General features: G+C 36.6%; 1 protein-coding gene across 2 annotated transcripts in view; it reads right to left on the reverse strand.

Annotated features, from left to right (window-relative positions):
- The window catches only part of LOC150107140 (homeobox protein Nkx-6.3-like), a 162,641-nt gene that overhangs the window by 113,641 nt on the left and 29,993 nt on the right, over positions 1-19,007 (reverse strand). For both annotated transcript variants that reach the window (XM_090391020.1, XM_090391019.1), the window contains exon 2: positions 7,294-7,363. In XM_090391020.1, coding sequence (XP_090247146.1) covers positions 7,294-7,297 — 4 coding nt within the window. In that variant the 5' untranslated portion in view covers positions 7,298-7,363. The remainder of the gene's footprint in view (positions 1-7,293; positions 7,364-19,007) is intronic.

Raw genomic sequence — 19,007 nt, forward strand, 5'->3', positions numbered from 1 at the left:
AATTAAGGCAGGTCCTCTTTTCTTAAGGGTGAAAAGGTTCCGTTGAAATTCCATTGATAAGGGAATTAAATGGTTAAGTTATTTATTTTTGTTATTTATTCTGATCTGACCTGTGGCTTCCTCTCTTGAGAGGGTTGCAGCTGATTACTAGGGAGATGATTATGAAGCAAGGTTATTTATTATATTCCCTAAATCATTTAATACAGCTTATAAAAAAAAAAGTATATTTCAGATGAAGCTTAAAAAGTACTAACGATTTTTTTTTTTCATGGTGCTCAGAAACAATGAAAAGAAGTACGAATGTCATTAGTTTATTTTTCAGGTTTCCTATATAAGAACCAGATAACTAATTCAGATATTAAAAAAAAAAAAAAAAAAAAAACTTATACTCTACAATACGTGTTACTACTTTTTTTTATTTTTATTACATAATTCCTTCTGACGTTGATGAGCAATATCAGACTCAATACTGAAGAGCTTGACTGGATTCCCAATTCATATTTCTGTTGTAATCATGGTGCATGCACATTACCAGAAAGACAACTGCGTCATTCAAAAGATCTCAACCCAACTGATGAAACGAACTTTGATTTATTATACACAAGCTACGATACGGCGCAAAAAAAAAAAAAAAAAGTACTGCACTTCGACACCCCTTCAGTACATGTGCTATGAGATGCCGTTCGACTGCATGCACATCAATTGAAGAGCACGTGTTGAGTCTACGCCATCATATTTAACTGTAGTGATGGTGTTGACGTTGGAAGAAAATACTTTATTTTTATTGTTAAGCATTATTTTCGTTCATACGGAGTTGGTAGACAAATGGTCCAAGCATACGACCCGTTTGTGAGCAGTTTGTTCGTCGTTTCCGTAAGGTGCCCAAAGCAATAGTGTCATCATTGCCTTAATCGAGAGGTTCCGACGTACCGGGAGTGCTCTGCCACAATATAAAGGGCATTCGGGAGACCACGAACTGTTAGTACAAATGTGAATCACGGGCGTGTGTTGGAGAAAATGCTAGTCTCCAAAAAACGCAGTCAACGCCGAACAGCGGTAAAAGTTGGGAGCAAAAGCAGTCATTACAGAGAATCCTTAAAGAGCTGGGCGCCTTTTTACGTCATTCAGGTGTGTCTGTGTTTAACAGCAACGGATTACTCTGCACGACGGGAATACTGTGCATACGTGCAGGCCAATGTCTATGAAGATCCGTCCTTCCTCCATAATGTGTGGTTCTCAGACGAAGCGCATTTCCATCTAAGCATCCATTTCCATCTACAGACGAACCTAGAGGTTTCTAGGTTTCTCGAGACCTGAATTTATCCGAGAGAAACCTCTTCACAGCGAGAAGGTAGCCGCGTGATGTGCGGTTTCCGGCCGTGGTATAATTGGGCCCTATTTTATTGAAGAGGGTCATGTAACCGTGACCTTGAACAGCGAACGCTACATCAAGAATGTGTTGATTCCGTTCACCCAGAATTTGTATAGGATGTGTCGTGCAAAAAAACATTCCATTTCGAGCACAGGTATTCCAACAGAACGGAGCAACCTGTCACACATCACGTGGTTATAGAGCCTATTTATCAGAACACTTCCTCGGGAGGCCCATTGCGAGGTTCATTCACAGAATTCCCATACCCTTCACATTCTCCTGTTCTCGTATCACTTGATGTCTTCGTTTGGAATATGTTGAAGGAATGGATATTCCGCCATGCCCCGCCATACTTTTCTATCTCTAGAATAAAATATTGAAACAAGAATATAAGTCTTGGGAAATACAATGCACATGTTGCAAGCTGTTTCTGGTCGCCCCAAACTGCTACTGAAATTCAAGGAGACTGCTGGTTAATACATCAATTTCACAGGCGAGTTTATTGAAATATTCAGGCAGAATCTTTTAATAGGGATATTTCCCAGGTTATTTCTCAAGTAAAAGATAATCTTCGATAGAAATAGCGTATTATAAAGACCCGTTCTTATTTCATAGCCGAAAAAAAATAATAATAACAGAAACGTTGAAAATGTCCGAAAACTGGCCAGAGAGCATATAAGAATAAAGTCTTCGGAATCGGAGTTGTCTTAGCTTTGTACTACATGTACTTAAAAGACACGAGCGCTGCCAAGGCGTTCATATAGTCGTGTTTAATTGGTTCTTTTGATTAAGTTCTACTGGCCTAACAGCTGTTTCGAACGTGTTGGCTCTCATCAGAAACCTTACGAGGTCAAAAACCCTCATTCAATAGCAAAGCAATCGAATGTCAGAGAGTTGTATTTTACATAAGTGAACTGTCAGTCAGTGCGGATAATATTTGAAATATTTCCAGTTTCTCTTTCTCTCTTTTTTCTGAGTTTATGCCAAGCTAAAGATGCGTCAGTTACCTTTACAGAACTTACGAAGTGCAGATTCAACCTGTATAGAAAATAAACACCTTCCAAGTCGTACCTGAAGTGTAAATTTACAAAGAGGTGATAGAAACAGAAGCCTCGAGCGACCATCCATGTCCTTGTGGAAGGAAACTTGCTTGCTCTAATTAGACTTTTGATGTGGAAGATGTTGGCTTGCACACTACTCAATCATTTCCCACTCTATATTATGAAGCAACCATATGCTTCGGATAGGAGGACCTTCTAGAAGGGAGAATGGGGGGGGGGGGGTAGAATCGTCCGCTGCTCTGCTGTTTAGAAAGGTGAAGTCTATTTTGTGTCTCTGATAGAATGCCAGTTTAACACAGCAATGTTCTCACCGTATGTGTCAACAAAGTTTTCTCACAAACACAGCCTCCAAACTATGACACTAACTGTCTCACGAAGCTGTTACCCTGACGGCAACAGTGCCATTTAAAGCAGAGCCATGTGTTGTCAACCCTAAGTAGATATAGGGGGAGCTTCGATCAGATGAACACAGCTGTATCTGAAGGGTTCATATGGTCACTCCGTGTAGCTCTATTCAGTTCTCTCGCCGATACTGACTCGGTCGTGAGGAGAATGATGAATGGGATCTTCATCGAGCGCGTGTTCTCATACTATATGTACAAGTGAAGTGTCACAAGCCTACAAAGATCTCGTGAATCGGGTCTACCCCTTCCGCTCCTTGATGTAAGCCATATTAGCGGTAATATTTGTTTATTGACTGGTTTATTATAGATTGATTAAAAGTTGAAGACAGAGAAAAGAAGGGGACTCCATAAATTTTATGTAACGACTTTGTATTAAAAGAAGGGGAAGCTTTTCGTCACATGGTAAATATTATTATGGGACTTATTTGCATAGGAGGCGCTCCTGCCGTTAGCAAAATGACAAGCAAGAAACCCAAGCCCTTCAACTGTTCATATTGAACTGGAATTAATTATTACGGCACCTCATAGATGATAGCCCCACTCCATCTTCTAAACAGAATGTTTTTTGTTTGTTTTTTTTATGTGGGATACTTATTTATTTTTATTTTTTGCCAATCTTGTCTCACACTACAGAGAAATGTTGAAGACTTGGACAATGGCTGCGTTCGACTAACATGTTTAATAACATGGCCTGTATGGTAACCAGAACAATGAAGTTGAAGATTTATCGAGTTAATAAAATATTCGTTAGATCACTGGACAGATTTCAGAAAATATGTGTAAAATACTTAATATTCAACGTGTTTTAACACATATCAATAATCTAAATTTCTTGCAGTGTTCAAAATAATGGGAATCCATAAATTGATTTCTTTACACATGGGCTCAAGAAATTAAAACGAGAATAAAACAAGCCATTGTTCAATCATCTGGATTTATCATTTCAAGAACTATGAATATAAATTGCCTATAACAAATGTAAGACCACAAAATATATTTAATCTATGGAATAAATCGTTCGTAGAGCCTTAATCATGGCTGAGGTAGTGCTAGCTCAAAAAAATAAAATAAAATAAAATAAAATAAAATAATAAAATAGAGCGCCCTCTAGTTATCAAAGTCAGAAACCGATTAAACAGTTCAAATGTTACATCGGTGCAAAGACGTCATCGAAACAACAGGTGCTGACGAGTACAAAAATTGAAACGAAAGGATAAATCTTTGAAAAGTTAAAAGATTCAAAAGTGATCGACAGCTAGGAAAATAATACTAATCTTCTGTATGAGTTTCGCCTCAGTATTACGAAGCGCTCGAGTGTCCATATAATCGTGTGTTATTATTTAGAACGAGAGATTCACTGGCCCGACACATACATTTAGACTCGAGGGTTTCTCATCAGACGCAGCACAGAAACCTGTGCATGCTGTTGTATTCAAAAGACGGATGTTTGAAAGTCGCGTATTTTCTGTAAAGGAATTTCAGTTGGGGTATAAATCGTAATTGATGGAGAAAAGAGTCGAGAAGGATTCGTCTTCATACCGAAAAACTATAACAGAAAACTAGGCAGGTGAGAGTGGAATACCAAGGCAACAAGCGTCGAGGTCAACTCATCGTGATCATTTTCGAAACTTTCCGAAGGCAAGCATTGCTCACGTGACCTGGGGAAAAAAAATCGGTGGGGGAACGATGCAGTGGAAGAGTATAGATGGATGCCAACATCTAAGTGTTGAAAATTTCGGATCGTACTTTATTTGATTTAATAGCCAATTAGGTGACACAACGCAGGGTCTGCGGGCATTTCTAGCAGTAAGATTGGTTCTGATTGGCAGGATTTCTTTCATGCATAGTTTTTTCTTTTTTTTTCTCAACAATTTCATTGATGTTTTCAGACTTATATTTTTATATATTTATTTCTCTTGCTGTCAGGGGTTCGGCTATGGACCGTCACGATTTAACAGTTGATCTAATATATGGAGAATCGAAGCCAAGTTAGTATGGAAAGTTACAGACCATTCTATGATAATCAAGTGACTTTTTCTGCTTACTTAGTTGAGATTCAGTAGACATTCGGTTACCTCCGATTAGTCGTACATACGGTTTTGTAGTCTGTATGTGTTCATAAGATATATTTGAATGATTTACAGATGTTATGGATATAAACGAACTTGAATATTTTAAAAGATAGGGTTTTGTGCTGTCAGGATAAGCTGCATGGGTTTGTGCTAAGGTATTTCCATAATCGATTAGCTGTTGAGATGCAATCGGCCACGGAAGATCTGTTTCAGTTTTATTTCTTGGCTTAGATCTGGAAGGGATGTAGAGGGTATAAACTCCGTTAAATGATGGATTTCTTCATATAATAGGGATGGTACGATTCGTAATATAATTGTCTGCATTAGTCGGTTTATGGTACATTTTAATGTTCATATAGTCGTTTAATGTAGTTAACGTCAGATTAAGGAAACTGATAGATTGGAGAAGATCTTCGTGTTCTTGTCTTGCTAACTATAACATTTTTGGAAACATAAATTTGATGAGGCATCGTTCGTAAATATAAAACCATAAACCGAACTCATAAAGGAATAATAAATTACAAGAGGAATTTAAAAATGAACTGTAGCATAAATTAGATTTTTTTTCGACCAGAAGGAAATAAAGTAAATATTAAAAATATATGGGAATTTTTTAAAACCAGAGGAATACATACTGTGGTAACATAATGGGACTTAAAAGATGAACGAACAAAATAAAAGCATGCTTTACGTTCTGCGAACCGTTTCGACTTAGGCGTCGTCTTCAGAAGGTGTGAAGAGTGCTCGAGGAAAGGTGAAGTCCGTGCTAAGTTTTCTTTTATGGCTGCATCGAACTTTTAGTCGTTGCTCATTGGCGAAAGTCATGGATTAATTTGAACACGGTGAAGCTTTCAATTCTCTGAGATCACGTAGAGGCGATGGACGTTTATGGAATTTCTGGCGCATCTCATCAAATTTTTCCAAAAATTTAAAACTTAACAAGACAAGAAAACACGAAGATCTTCCTCAAGGTATGTCTGAAAATACATCATTTATGTTATTAATTTTAAAGTATGTCTAAATATATGTCATTTATATGTTTATTCATATGAATCACAGGATAAACCAGTGTTTCTGTATGCGGGCGCATCTTAAGAATATAAATATTTTCTATATTAAATTGATTGTGTTTTAGAGGAGCAACATAAAAAAAGTTCAGAAAGATAGTTTCTAATATAGTTCTATTTTTCATATTCTCTTGGGAAATGCAGATAATATTAAAGTTAGTAATAATAACTTTTTCTCCGCCATATACGGAACATCAGAAACCTATGATCAACAAGGTCAATCATCACACTCACTACTACAATCTCTGAAGGCAGGTTTTTCTTCTTTTATCTTTGGAGAGATATCCTTAGATTCTAGCATTCCAATCTAAAAGGTTCATTAACACCTAGTTGTATCCCATACCTTAATCATGTCTGTTTAAAAGTGGCTCTAAGGAAGATTACTTAGAAGTAATGCTTCCTAAATACCCAATTTGCTCCTATTGTTGTAGGGAACCAAATAGGAGCAACAAACTTTCAGGTCAGAAAATTCTAGATGACAATGGATATTTATTATCCTTTGCTAAATAAACTGATGGCAGGAAGCCTTGCACAGTTTTTTTATTTTTTATAAGTTTTTGAGGGAGAGCGGGATTAGAGAAGTAAGAGACTATAGAAGATAGTCTACTGAAAAATCAACACACCTATAGGTTAATAACCTATAAGTAATTAAATAAACTTTAATGACCGACACTATAGAATTCATCTTTTCAAAATGTGTATTAATATTTTGGAAGAAAACTTTATTCCAAATAACGTGTTCCATAGAAAACTCGATTCCCACTTCGTGTGCAATTTTTGTTCCACGGTTATCATCCTCGGCAATTTTCATTTATCTTGTTCCCTGTCTTCGTAGCCGCGCATCCTTTTCCTAGCAGCAAATTCCTCTCACCACGGCTACTTTAACCTGCACTCCACGGATAGCGGCAGTAATTAATTGACCGTTCTGGTGTGAAACGGTCCATTGAGTGGTCAACCACGCGCAACTAAATGGCCCCCAGAGTCGTTGTTACGACTCAATTTCTCCGATACTATCATGTAAGGTGGCCTTTTCGGCTTCTGGAAAGAAATTGTACATCAACTGTTGTGTCCATTGATATTTCGTTCTATCATACTATCGGAATGGTTTTAGATTTCTGGAGTACTTTGCAATAGACAAGTCTAATATTCAAATTTGCACAGAAGAGAGAGGGGGAGAGAGAGAAAATATCTAAAATGCTCTCACTGTCTTCAGTAAATATAAATGAAACACTTCGGTAAGTTTAAATGAAATAAAATCCATCATTTGCATGAATAAACACCGAATGAAGAAATCAGAATTGTGTATTGGAAACTTACCCATAACACGACTGCAAAACCATCAGAGGAATACGTTGGTTTCTGGATTCCTTCTGGAAATTGTCCGTTTCTGAAAGATATACAATCAATAATTAGCCGAATGAGAATCATATATTGTGAGCGTAATATCAGAGAGAGAGAGAGAGAGATTCTTGCTATCTCTTTCATCGTCCATTGTAATCGAATATGAAAAATGGAATACCTAAATAAGTTTCTAAATATGGAAACAAAGATGTCAATCATTCTTCTTTAATTATAATTTATTTCATTAATTACTTTTCAGTTGTTCATAATTTTTCTTTGGAAATCGTCTATAGTAAACTTTTTTTTGTTTAAATTTCAAATTTTAAATTTCATTGAAATTTCATTGAAAAAGAAATTTCAATGAATTTCTTTTTCGAAGCTATCAAATGTGTCTCCCGTTTACAAGAATAGCAACAAAAAACGTCTCAAATACTAATTGGTAGAGTTCCAATGCGAACTATTTTCTCTGAAATAACATATTCGTTGTTTACAAAACGTTTGTATCGGTCAAAAAAGTGAAATCCAATTAATTTCTTGTTTACTTCCATAAATAATTGAAAATCCCATCTGATTTCAATTTTTATTGAGTCTTGAAAGAACTTGGATTCAATGTTAAATGAAGATAATCTATCGTTTCATTCTTAACCATTTATTACTTAGTGTGCATCTCAATTAAACTGCACCAAATTCATATCTACAAAGTACGTTTGGAAAAAAAAAGAAAGAAAAAGTGCCAACAACTCGTGTAGCATCAGATGAGTCATCAAACAAATTACAAGGAGGGGGGGTGTTCGAAAAGTGTTGCATGGATGTTGAATGACAAATGTCTGCACTATGTGATTACAATATTATTCGAGAGGAATTAATTTGTTCGTAATTAATTCATAATTTAGGTTAATTGCTTTGATTTTTTTTTCGTCTATTTTACCAAACAGGAAATAAGCCCGTTGGTTTGGAAAAGACATCGACCAAATCTGCATCAATGCCAATAGCAGAACGGTTGTAGTTATTCGCGGTTCGTTGAGGCAAGCTAAAAAGTGAATGTATATCTACAGCACCAACTGCGTGTAGTTCTCCAACCAGTTGGTTTGTAGGAGGGGAATCTTAGTTTCCTAGAGGGTAAACTCATTACTCGTTGAGAAGTCCTTATTCCTGATATTCTGCATGCGTACCGGAACCCGAGTTTTCCTACCCAAACGTCATATGCTATTCCTGCGACTGCGCAAAGCACCATCAAAATTAATTTTAGCTCTTTTTGGTTACAGATATGTCGATAAAAATAAATTAATCAAATATATATTGTACTTTCAATTAAACTTTAAAACCAAACGAGCAGAAATGATTGATTTTTTTTATATATATTCTGCTGAAGTTCAGTATACAGTTAACTGAGAAATCAACTGTGTTCATCAAAGAATCCAACATGATACAGTGCTGTATAACATTTGTATAATGTAATTTAATCAAATTACATTTGAGCATTTCAATCAAATGTAGAGCATTAGGACGACGATTTAACTGAAACAAGCTGTCGAAGTACTGGCACTTTTCCATATCTATCCTTCAATTGGCTTCCTCCTTCTTCAGTTACGTTCATTTAGATGAAGGATAATTGATAAAATTTGGTTTAAATACAGCAAATTTGACAATCAAGCTTAGATTTTAAGGCAACGTTTAAAAATTCAAACGACGTATGGCTTGCACATCTTGAATATCTCATTAGCTAAGGCAAGTCACATGATTTTCGTGTTTAATGAATGTAAGCATGTGCTGGACAGACATCTAACAATCAACACAACTGACATTACCTAAAGTTAGCATCGGCAATTGCACAGATCTGAGGAGCGTGGTGATGACGAGCCATCCCTCTTGCGCGGACGCAATGTCAGGGATAAAATAATGCAGTGCTCTAGTCTGCCAAATAAGTTATAATTAGCGGCGGAATTAACGACCTGGGCTCCAATTAGGCTTATAACGAGACGGGCAAATGAGTGCTTTACCCCTGTCATGTGAGCTTCCTTACAAAATAGAGAGCTTCTTATATGTCCATTTGGGAATAGAAGAGCTGTTGGAAAAGACTTAGAAGTGTTTAATTGCAAGAAATTTATAATTATCCTGCCATCAGCGACAGAGCCATCAAGGGTAATGGGAGAATATGATGGTAAATTCGCGGCCGGCCTACTACACAACACTAACGAGCTCAAGAAGAAGAGAACAAAAGAGAGAAAGAAGAAAAAAAAAGTCAAAGACGTTGTATAATGGAGACTAAACTAAAAGGCCATAGTGTGACATTAGGAGAGTTTCTATGACGACGAAAGAGATGGGAATGAGGAGCTGTCACTTTGCACAGAGCCCCGAAGGTAATAGGTGATGGGCAGCGCGAGCTAAGGGCCTGTCGTGATTCGCTTAAAAGTCTCGCTTGACGTTAAGTATCATTACGAGACACGAGCGCGCGCTGGAGTGCTTTTACATCGAATTAAGTTACGAGCCAAAGGCCCTGCCAGGTGATTTTTCATGAGCCCTAATGCTGTTAAAAAGCAAGATTCATGTCAAAACTGAAGGATGAGAGAGCAAGAAAACGCTAGCTTAAGCTATTATTAAGTTTTAACAGTAAGACTTGAAAAGGAGGGGGGGACACGATGGAGTCTGGACGATCAGAGAGCCGTCAGCAATGACATTTGGATGGGTTTTTCTGACACTTTCAGCTAGATTGTCCCGTCTTTGGTCGCCGGGAAAGTTCAAGACAGAACGACTAAGTGTTGTGTCACGAATGAAGATAAATGAAGCCTTGTTTAAAATAGCGAGACAAATAGAACTTAGTGAAGAACAAGAGCAGATCCATTGTGTGCAGTTTCCCCTTCATTTTCTCTCTCTCTCTCTCTCTGTCGAAGAAAGCAGAAATATGACAGAAAGAAGAAAAAATTCTTGACAATGTATAAAGCTTTAAGAGGGCTGTCTAACTCGAGGGAATAGAAAGACGGGGAATTAATTTCGCTGGATAGAGTGATAGAGTGAATCAGATTAGAACAGAAATATCTCTTTCTTCCGTCTTATCTTGGCTCTCCTGTTTCGCTCCTTCTGTCATTACAGACTTCTGTTGTTGTTGTGTTTTTCTTTCTTTTTTTTTTCTCGTCAATTACACGGGATCGTTTCTCATTTCGATGCACTGGAAACAAAATCTTTCTTTTTCTCTAATTCCATCACGGCAATCACTTTAGATTTAGATTAAAGAGACGCGTGCATCTTTTGTTTTCATTAAATATTTTTTCTCTTTCTCTCTCTCTCTCTCTCTCTGATGGACAGAAATCTGCACGTTATCCAAATGAGAACCAGAGTTTGGATTCCAAGTGAATGCATCTTTGTAGAGGTTACGGGATGGTGATGTGAAAAGACCAGTGATAGTTGATTGACCAAGGAACATCAGAAAGATGCTTCGGTTCCGTGATAACAGCACTGTTGTGAAATCTGCTTTATTTTCGAATCCTATTTCTTCTTCCACTAAAATACACAGAGTATAACAGCCCATAGGCGTCATCATATTAGTGATCTGACACGAGCCATTGGCTATAAAAGATCTGCGTTCGACTTTTTCTTGCTCGTGTGAGGAATATTCTTCGAAAGAAAAGGACCTTTTTTTTCAGTCGAAGGTGAGGTAGTCGATTTCATGTGGAGGTGGCGGAGTTTCTCTTCATGCACACAGACAAACGAGCCTGAGAATTTACATTGGTTAGAAAAGTAAAATGGTCTTTCTATAAGTGGCCCGAATGTAGAGCGTTGGGTGGGAATAATTCATGGAACAGTGAGAGATTTACGCCGTGAGGAGGTGCCAAGTTAGGTAATGCATCAGTACCTAAAGTAGCAGAAACCTGATCTCGGAATAGAAGAAAATTCAGAACCTGGATTAGCGGTTGCTATTTGTGACTGAACTGCATTGAGAAGCCGTTGCTAATCCAGGTTCTGAATTTGTGACTGAACTGCATCGAGAAGCGAGAAGATGCAGCCAATCAAGAACCGACTCAAAGACTACTGCTGTATCTTTTTTCTCTCTTACAGTAACCAAAAGTAACAGCAGCCTATAGAAGTTTCATTGCTTAATGTTTTCGCCGCATGCATAAGAATTTGACTAAATAAAATTTCTTACATTCACACAGACAAACGAGCCTGAGAATTTACATTGGTTATAAAAGTAAAATGGTCTCTCTATAAGTGGCCCGAATGTAGAGCGTTGGGTGGGAATAATTCATGGAACAGTGAGACAATTTTTTGTGTAAAAAAAAAATCATTTCTCTTAATTTGCACAAAAATTCTTAAAATGTGTAATTGTAATGTCTCTGATGAATATAATAAGCAAAATATTGCTGTCGTGAGGTCTCTCTGATATAATAATTTTACATTTCCCTATGCAGAAGGATCTCATTTATTCCACAGTGTTCAATCTTTCACATTCTGTTATTGATTTTCAAACTTTATACGCTGGATATTCAGATCAAAATCATTAAAATGAACTGACAAGCCAACTATCAGGGGACTATTTAATCTAAAATACGTTGAAAGTAGAATGTTTCACTAATACTGGACTTAAGGTATACAAAAAAAAGTTTTTTGAACACTTTAAAACAGAAAATTAAACAAATTCGAAAGAAATAACGGAATTAATGTACAAGTGAGGAGCGATGATCTTTCTTCATATCGATACTTGATCAGAGTAGTTAGATGGGAAACAGATAATCTTATTTGCGATTTCAGAAAACAATCCCCTGACCTCGATTCATTTGTGTTCATAAAACAGTTCGGTTGAAGATTGAACAAAACAAAAACGTCTTTGGAAATGAATAAAGAAATAGATCAAAGTTCGTGTAATTCAGGCGGCTGATAACCGGTCCTTTAAGCGCAAGCGAGGGCCCTGAGAAATAAAGTAATGCCATAAAAATATCGATGGTTGATGAAAATATCTACGTTACAGCTCCTAAAGACAGTTGGAAGCCACAGTTAAACGGTCCTTCCTCCGAGCACTTACTCCCTGACGACCAATGCTCCATCGCGAGATACCCGAACGCGCGGCGGCCCAAACCTCCCCCGAGAGAGATATCGGTTCGATTGTTTCAAAAACTGGTTTCATTTCTTTTTTTCGAGGCGCAGCGTGTGTGCGCCTCTCGGAAGGGCTCTACAAGAAGCGAAGCAATCATCGGGACAGAGAAAAAGTACGCATTTATGTGTAATTCTCCGACAAACCATCCACCTTTCGCCCATAACGGAGGTTCTGTGACACGTTCCACGGCTTCGCGTGAGCCTGATAGCCTCTGGTCAATCACTGAAGGGCGGCCAATAGGGTTGGGTGGCCAAACAACTTGCACCAGATTAAATCGTTACCCAAGAGTGGTGTAAAACGGAATCGAGTGTGCTCTCCCTGCCGCTACTTTATCGAATCACTTTATAGTGTCTGCACACTGTAGAAGAGCGGCGGCAGAAGCGAAGTGGGGGGAGGAAAGTGTAACTGCCCGCACCAAACCCTCACTCGAGTTATAGAGAGCAAACACGCTTTTCAGGAAAATCAAATAGCCTGTCATTGGGGAGAGATATAGATATAAAATATCAAAAGACACGCAGGTCTTTACCAAGATTTAGGACTGTCAAGGACTTCACTGCTATAAATGGCGAATGCTGGATGCAGCCACTTTATACATCTGTTGGAGTCAGAAAAGGAAGGGTGGAAGTGATAGCGAAGGCACTTAAAAGAATCATGGGCTTCTCCATCTACTGAAATTAATGTGTGTCTGTAAATAGAAAACAAATATATAACCAACCACATTCACTCGGTTCCTCTTTAATTTCATTCGTTATCGGAGGCAATACGGTCAATGATTTTGGTTAAAAAGCAGAAGAAAATCAATCCAGTTTTTGCTCTGATGCAGAACGATTACTAAGCACTGAGAAACTTTTGTTATGTAGTAATTTAAAATAGAAAAGGTTTTAGTGTGTTGAAAATAAATACATTTATTTAATAATATTTTCCAAAATTAGCAAAATGATTCCTGCGATTTATAAAATTGACGTATAATTATATATAAGTTTAACTAAAATTATCTGTTTTTGGTAGAAAAATTGCAGTTTTACTAAATAAGAATTTTATTAGTTATTTAAAAATATAATAAACTAATATATAATTTTTATTTTATAATTGATATACGACGATTATGAATCGTATTTAAAATATTTAAAGAACAAATATATGAATAAATTATTAAAAAATCAGCTCTGATTTTAATAGTGCCAAAGGATTAGTGGGAGTGTCACAAATGATATGCTTATCTGTTTTGCTCTTCCATAAAAGATCGAGTGGAGCGTCTTGTATAATAAAAATATTAATGTTAATTATTAAAAAAATTACACAGTTGTAATAAGCACAGTCAAATAAAATACCATTATTTTATGATATTCTGTTTAAAAGTAACCTATTACTTTTAAACAGAATATCTTTTTAACAATCCGTAATGCTGTTGTTGTTGTTATAATTGCGTCACTGTTAATGTTTGTCTTTATTGTAATTTCGAACATTTAGTGCAGAAAAATGCTAAATAGTTGGATGTAGAATTTTCTGCCTGCCTATTAGAAATTAAGCAAACCGTAAAAAGGGGAAAAAAAGATTATAATTGTACCAATACTGTTAAAAAATAATGTCATTATGACTCAAATGACGCTGTTATCAAAGAATAATCACATTCAAACGATGCCTGTTGCTGTGATTAAAGGCTAAATGCTATTTTAACTGGTCTCGGGGGGGGACTTTGTTTCCAGCAAATGCCATCGTAGAACAATACGGAGACGTCCATAAGTTTCTTACCGAGACTGCAGTTTTAACTTTGTCCATAATTTATTTCGCAATGTCTCTCGACACAGGCTGGAAGATTTTCTAACACCTTTCTATCCTTCCGGGCATGCATCAGACATGTAATGTTTTTCCCAATAGTTTCAGGACAACTTCCCTTTATTGTTTAGTTACCCGATCTCAATTACCCGCGCCTACACTTCAGGCAAATTGTATAAACTTTCTCGGCCAAGCTGCAAATGGTAAATGGTATTTAAATATCGGTGAGCTTGAAAGTATTATTCCAATATGTTAAAAGCAATAGCAAATTGAACATTGGCATGCGAGTAATAAGATCACGGCCTTATGCAAGACACCAATTGAGATTAATAAAAATTCTTGGTGTTGGAAAATATTTTTAAAATTATTTTATAATATTTTTTAAGGATTTATTCAGATAACTTTGATTTAAAACTTATATATAAATACTTTATTTTTTTTTAAATTCAAAAATAAAAACAAAGCTTTAGCTGGAGTTATTTCGCATAAAAATTATAGCTACTAGCAATTAATATACAGTTTACTTATTATTTATATATTGTACAATAAATTTATGCTTAATAACTGTGTTATATACTTAATTTCATATTAGTAAATAATTTTTTCTACTTCTCTTTTCATATCCTTTTAATTTTCAATCTTTCCTGCTAACAATGAATGAGTGCCGGAAACTCGAGTTCTCCCTCTCGCAAACCACAGAAAATAACACGGAATTAACAGGCAAAATGACGCTAGTTTTAGTTAGTTTGGAAGCAACCTCAAATAACAGCAACAATAACAAGTAATACAGAATAGACGAATGGTGTCGCTTCTATAAAGTGATGTCTCTGGTTCGTGGGTTGGACTATTCATAAGTTTTTTGGAGTTATAAAAATCATGAATATGTGGATATCGAAATGAGTTTGTATGAACTGTATTATAATCGCCTACAAATAGGAAATACTCTATCCTCCATCTTTATAACTAAAACAAGCACCTCTGATCACTGCCGCCTTGAATGCATAAAGTTGTAGTGGGAGGCAGAGTGGCTTCGGTGCATGATAAGTCACATACTAAAGATTCTATTTGCAATATTCTCTCTCTGTTAGGGCTCTTTAATTAAATATCAAACAGAAAGAGGGCAGGTGGGATGACAAAAGCACTGTTTCAAGTGACGGCATGATTAGCGGTTCTCTCACTGTTGAAGAGGTGAGTATAGGGTTACACAGGAATGTGTATCTTCGGGGGTGGGGGACAATCTCGTGTTCTTTATTGACAGGCAACTTAATCTTCGCTCTTTGCAGGTAAATAAAAGCGATAAGAATGGTGTAAATCAGTTCTCAATGTATACCTAGGTGTTTGATCATTTGTTAGAGGCGAGCCTCTTTTGAACAGCTATCTCCTTCAGTGAAAGTTGTCTCCTTCTGTCAGAGTTGGGGGACCCAACTCCCATTCATATCCCCCATGCTTTTCATTTCGAAGCAAAGGAAGTGGCGAATTTCACATCGTTCCTTCTGTTCGATAAACACGCCCTTTGTTTGCGGTCCGTATCACGAATGCATAGCCGTGTATATCAGTGACGTATGCAGGGAATGAAATTCGAATGGATCTGGGGATCCCTCGAATTCGAGGGATGTTCGTGTCAGTCGCTTTCCGTCTCAAAAGCTTGTAATATTTCCCCACCACATGTTATCGTAATTTATCTGAAGGTTTAAGATCAAAGGTAATGCTCTATCAGTGTTTATCTGCCATCCTGTTGTAGTAGTTGCTGGTGTGGTAATCCCCATTTCTGTTTGTTCAATCGTCCAACACGGAACTGATATCAGAGCAGACACGTGGCAGAATCCTATCGGTATATTTTCTTTGTCAGGATTACTTGCAAGAATGTGGGGGCTTGCACCAAAAAAGGAGTGGTTCCCCAAAGGCGTAGTATGTGGATTTTTAATGCCTTCTTTATCATGTTGTATAGAGGAAATTGCAATTTCAATCGGTAAGCAGGTTTTCATTTAAGAAAAGTGTGCAAAGGTCCGCTTAAATGATATGCCGGCACGAGGCTTTCAAAATACAACATTAGTTTCGGCCACTCGCAATTAAATAAAATGCACTGTAGAATAAAACTTTTCGTCATATGAGATTCAACAATTCATTTAGCGCAAAGTAGCAAGTGTTATCATGGCAATAATTTACTGGTATTTTGCCTAAAAATACTACGAACAATGGAGAAACGTTAGATATGGACGTCTCAATGCAAACCAGTATATCAAAATGCTTAATCCGCCATATTGTATTGAAGGATGCAGAACTGAAAATACGTTGTGTTATGTTGACAACAATTGTTTTGCATAATCGTTGCAAGAGATAATTAATTGTTTTTGTTTTTGTTGTTGTTGTTGTTGTGTTGTTGTTGTTGTTGTTGTTGTTTCATGAATGGATTTTTTTTTCTTATGCGTACTTTCCTGCGATCTGGAAGGAATTTTAAAAAAAAAAGGAAAAACCGCCATTGCATATGGAGTGTTCGAGTCACTTTCAATTCGAGCTGCAATCGTCATGAATGAAAGTTGATATAATCTCCGCTAAAAAGGCACGTAATCCCTAACCACATCATCTGGATAACTTTACTATTTTAGACTTTACTTACGTCAGGAATCGCATTAGAAAACAAACTAGTCATTCACAACGAAAGATTGCGCATGCACACACACACACACACACACACACACCACTTTTAAAACAATTTAATGACTAACTTGCTTTGTAGAAGTTAGTTGATGAAATGCATATTTAGACAAAATGTGTGGGATGGATATTTTATTTTAGGGGTCATATTCTCTCCCCTTGTTGGCAATGATCAGAAGTTACAAGAGAGAAGAAGCAGGAAACGATACGATTCTGTAACCTACACTATCTACCCAAAATTCAATCGAATTCGGATTGGTCAAGTAAGATGTGCCCTTTTGTTGGCAAAGACGTTCGATTGTGATCGTTGACATGTCGAACTTTGTCAGGGTATTCCAGATTCCTACGGAAGTAGTAGGATTTTTCCTTCCCACACAACTCTCATTTATCACCCGTAGCAGACTGGCTTGAAAACTTACAGTAAGGAAATGAGAGAGAGAGAGAGAGAGAGAGAGAGAGAGAGAGAGAGAGAGAGAGAGATGTCATTAATTTTAAATCTTTAGAGCTCCAATAAACATTTTTAAGGAATTATTTGGCAATGCAGATGTATAATGAATCTCATTTATATGTGCTTCAAAGCGTTATTTCTATGCAGTCTTCCTACTAAAACATAACACGTACGGAAAGGATCGAAAGATGATATATTTCAGTTGCTTATCAAATAAATAGAGGGCGTAAGTTGCCTTGCCTGTTTCTGTTCAAGCGATATCAGTGAATTGGTTTAAACACAGACATCATGGTTTTCTTAAAAGCATGTTTGATAATATAGCTCATGACTACTTGAATTCGCTTGTGGATTCAGTTCCACAATTGAACCCAGAGAGTTTTTTATTTTATTTTTATTTTATTTTATTTTATTTGTACATTTTGTCATTAAGAAATTCAAATTACGCAAAACTATTAAATTCTCTAACCAGAGCGGAGCATTTTTTTATCGCTTGAAGAAATGTTTCCCCGAAAATGATCTGTATCATCTAAAATCGAATTGTCTTAATAATTTCTAATAGCAATCCTAAATGCCATTATAATATATTTTGGGAGATTAGGGTTGGTTGTTATTTGCGCACTAACAGATGAATCCAAACAGATCGAATAGGTGTTTACGCAAAACATACCTAAAAACAACTAACGTAAAAACTGTTCCCACTAATACAAGCATCCCCATTAGTTTATTTAGAAAAGAGTAAAATATGAATTTACAAACGTCCATACCTCACGTGAGATTTGAATTCACCAATATCAGATGATTTATAAAGACTTCATAATTTTGTATCAAAGTTACCATTTTACTGATGTTTTATTTAAGATTAAAAAATAAAAAAGGAAGGATGAGTTGTCTTGCCTATCCCTGTGCAAGTGATTTCAGTGAATTTGTTTAAAATAGAAAAAAAAAAAAAAAAAAAAAAAAAATACGACCTAAGTTAACGGTAAAGTTTCCATTTCGATTTTGTGCTTTGAGGAAAGTGAGTACTATTCAGAGTTAGAGTGTGAAGTAGAATCTTAATGTTATCTTTCTTGTTTTCCCCAGTTTTACAAAGGGGAAGGACACTTTTAATGCATGAAAATCATTATAAATAATACTCTTCGTATGTGTATCTATGGGTGAAATGAAATCATTCTCAAGGATTGTTGCCATGGAAACGTATATGATGAGCATCATATTCTTGAATGAAAGCATAACCGGATTCCATACGAAGGAAACTTACCGAACAAATACTTATTTTTAAATAGTGAAAATCAAAAGGAATGTGCGCTTACATAGGATTATCTCTGCTGCAGTTTAGAATGCTTTTAAAATTAGCATAACAAAAAGTACTTCTATAAACTAGAAATGTTCACTGTGGGAAAGAAATGAGAACACAGCACGTACTAAGAGTTAGACGCACATTAAAAAAGATATCTAAACAAGAGATTAATTTAATTTATGTAGCTATAGTAAAAGGAAACTTTTCGTCTTGGTTAGTTGGTTATGCTGCTTCTCCATGTTGAGAGATCACAGTTACGTTGGTACGGGCACCGGGTCAGAATGCCACAAGAGAGGCTCCCTCAGCAGGTCCTCTTTGCCAAGCCAGAGAGTGGGAGGCCACGTGGAAGGCCAAGGACTCGCTGGATAGATTATATCCAAAAGCTTGGGTGGACACGTTTGGGAATCCCACCAGAACACCTGAGC

Source organism: Typopeltis vanoorti, chromosome 4, assembly GCF_054136105.1.
Source record: "Typopeltis vanoorti isolate ZY-2024b chromosome 4, IOZ_Tvanoo_1.0, whole genome shotgun sequence".
Classification (NCBI taxonomy): Eukaryota; Metazoa; Arthropoda; class Arachnida; order Uropygi; family Thelyphonidae; genus Typopeltis; species Typopeltis vanoorti.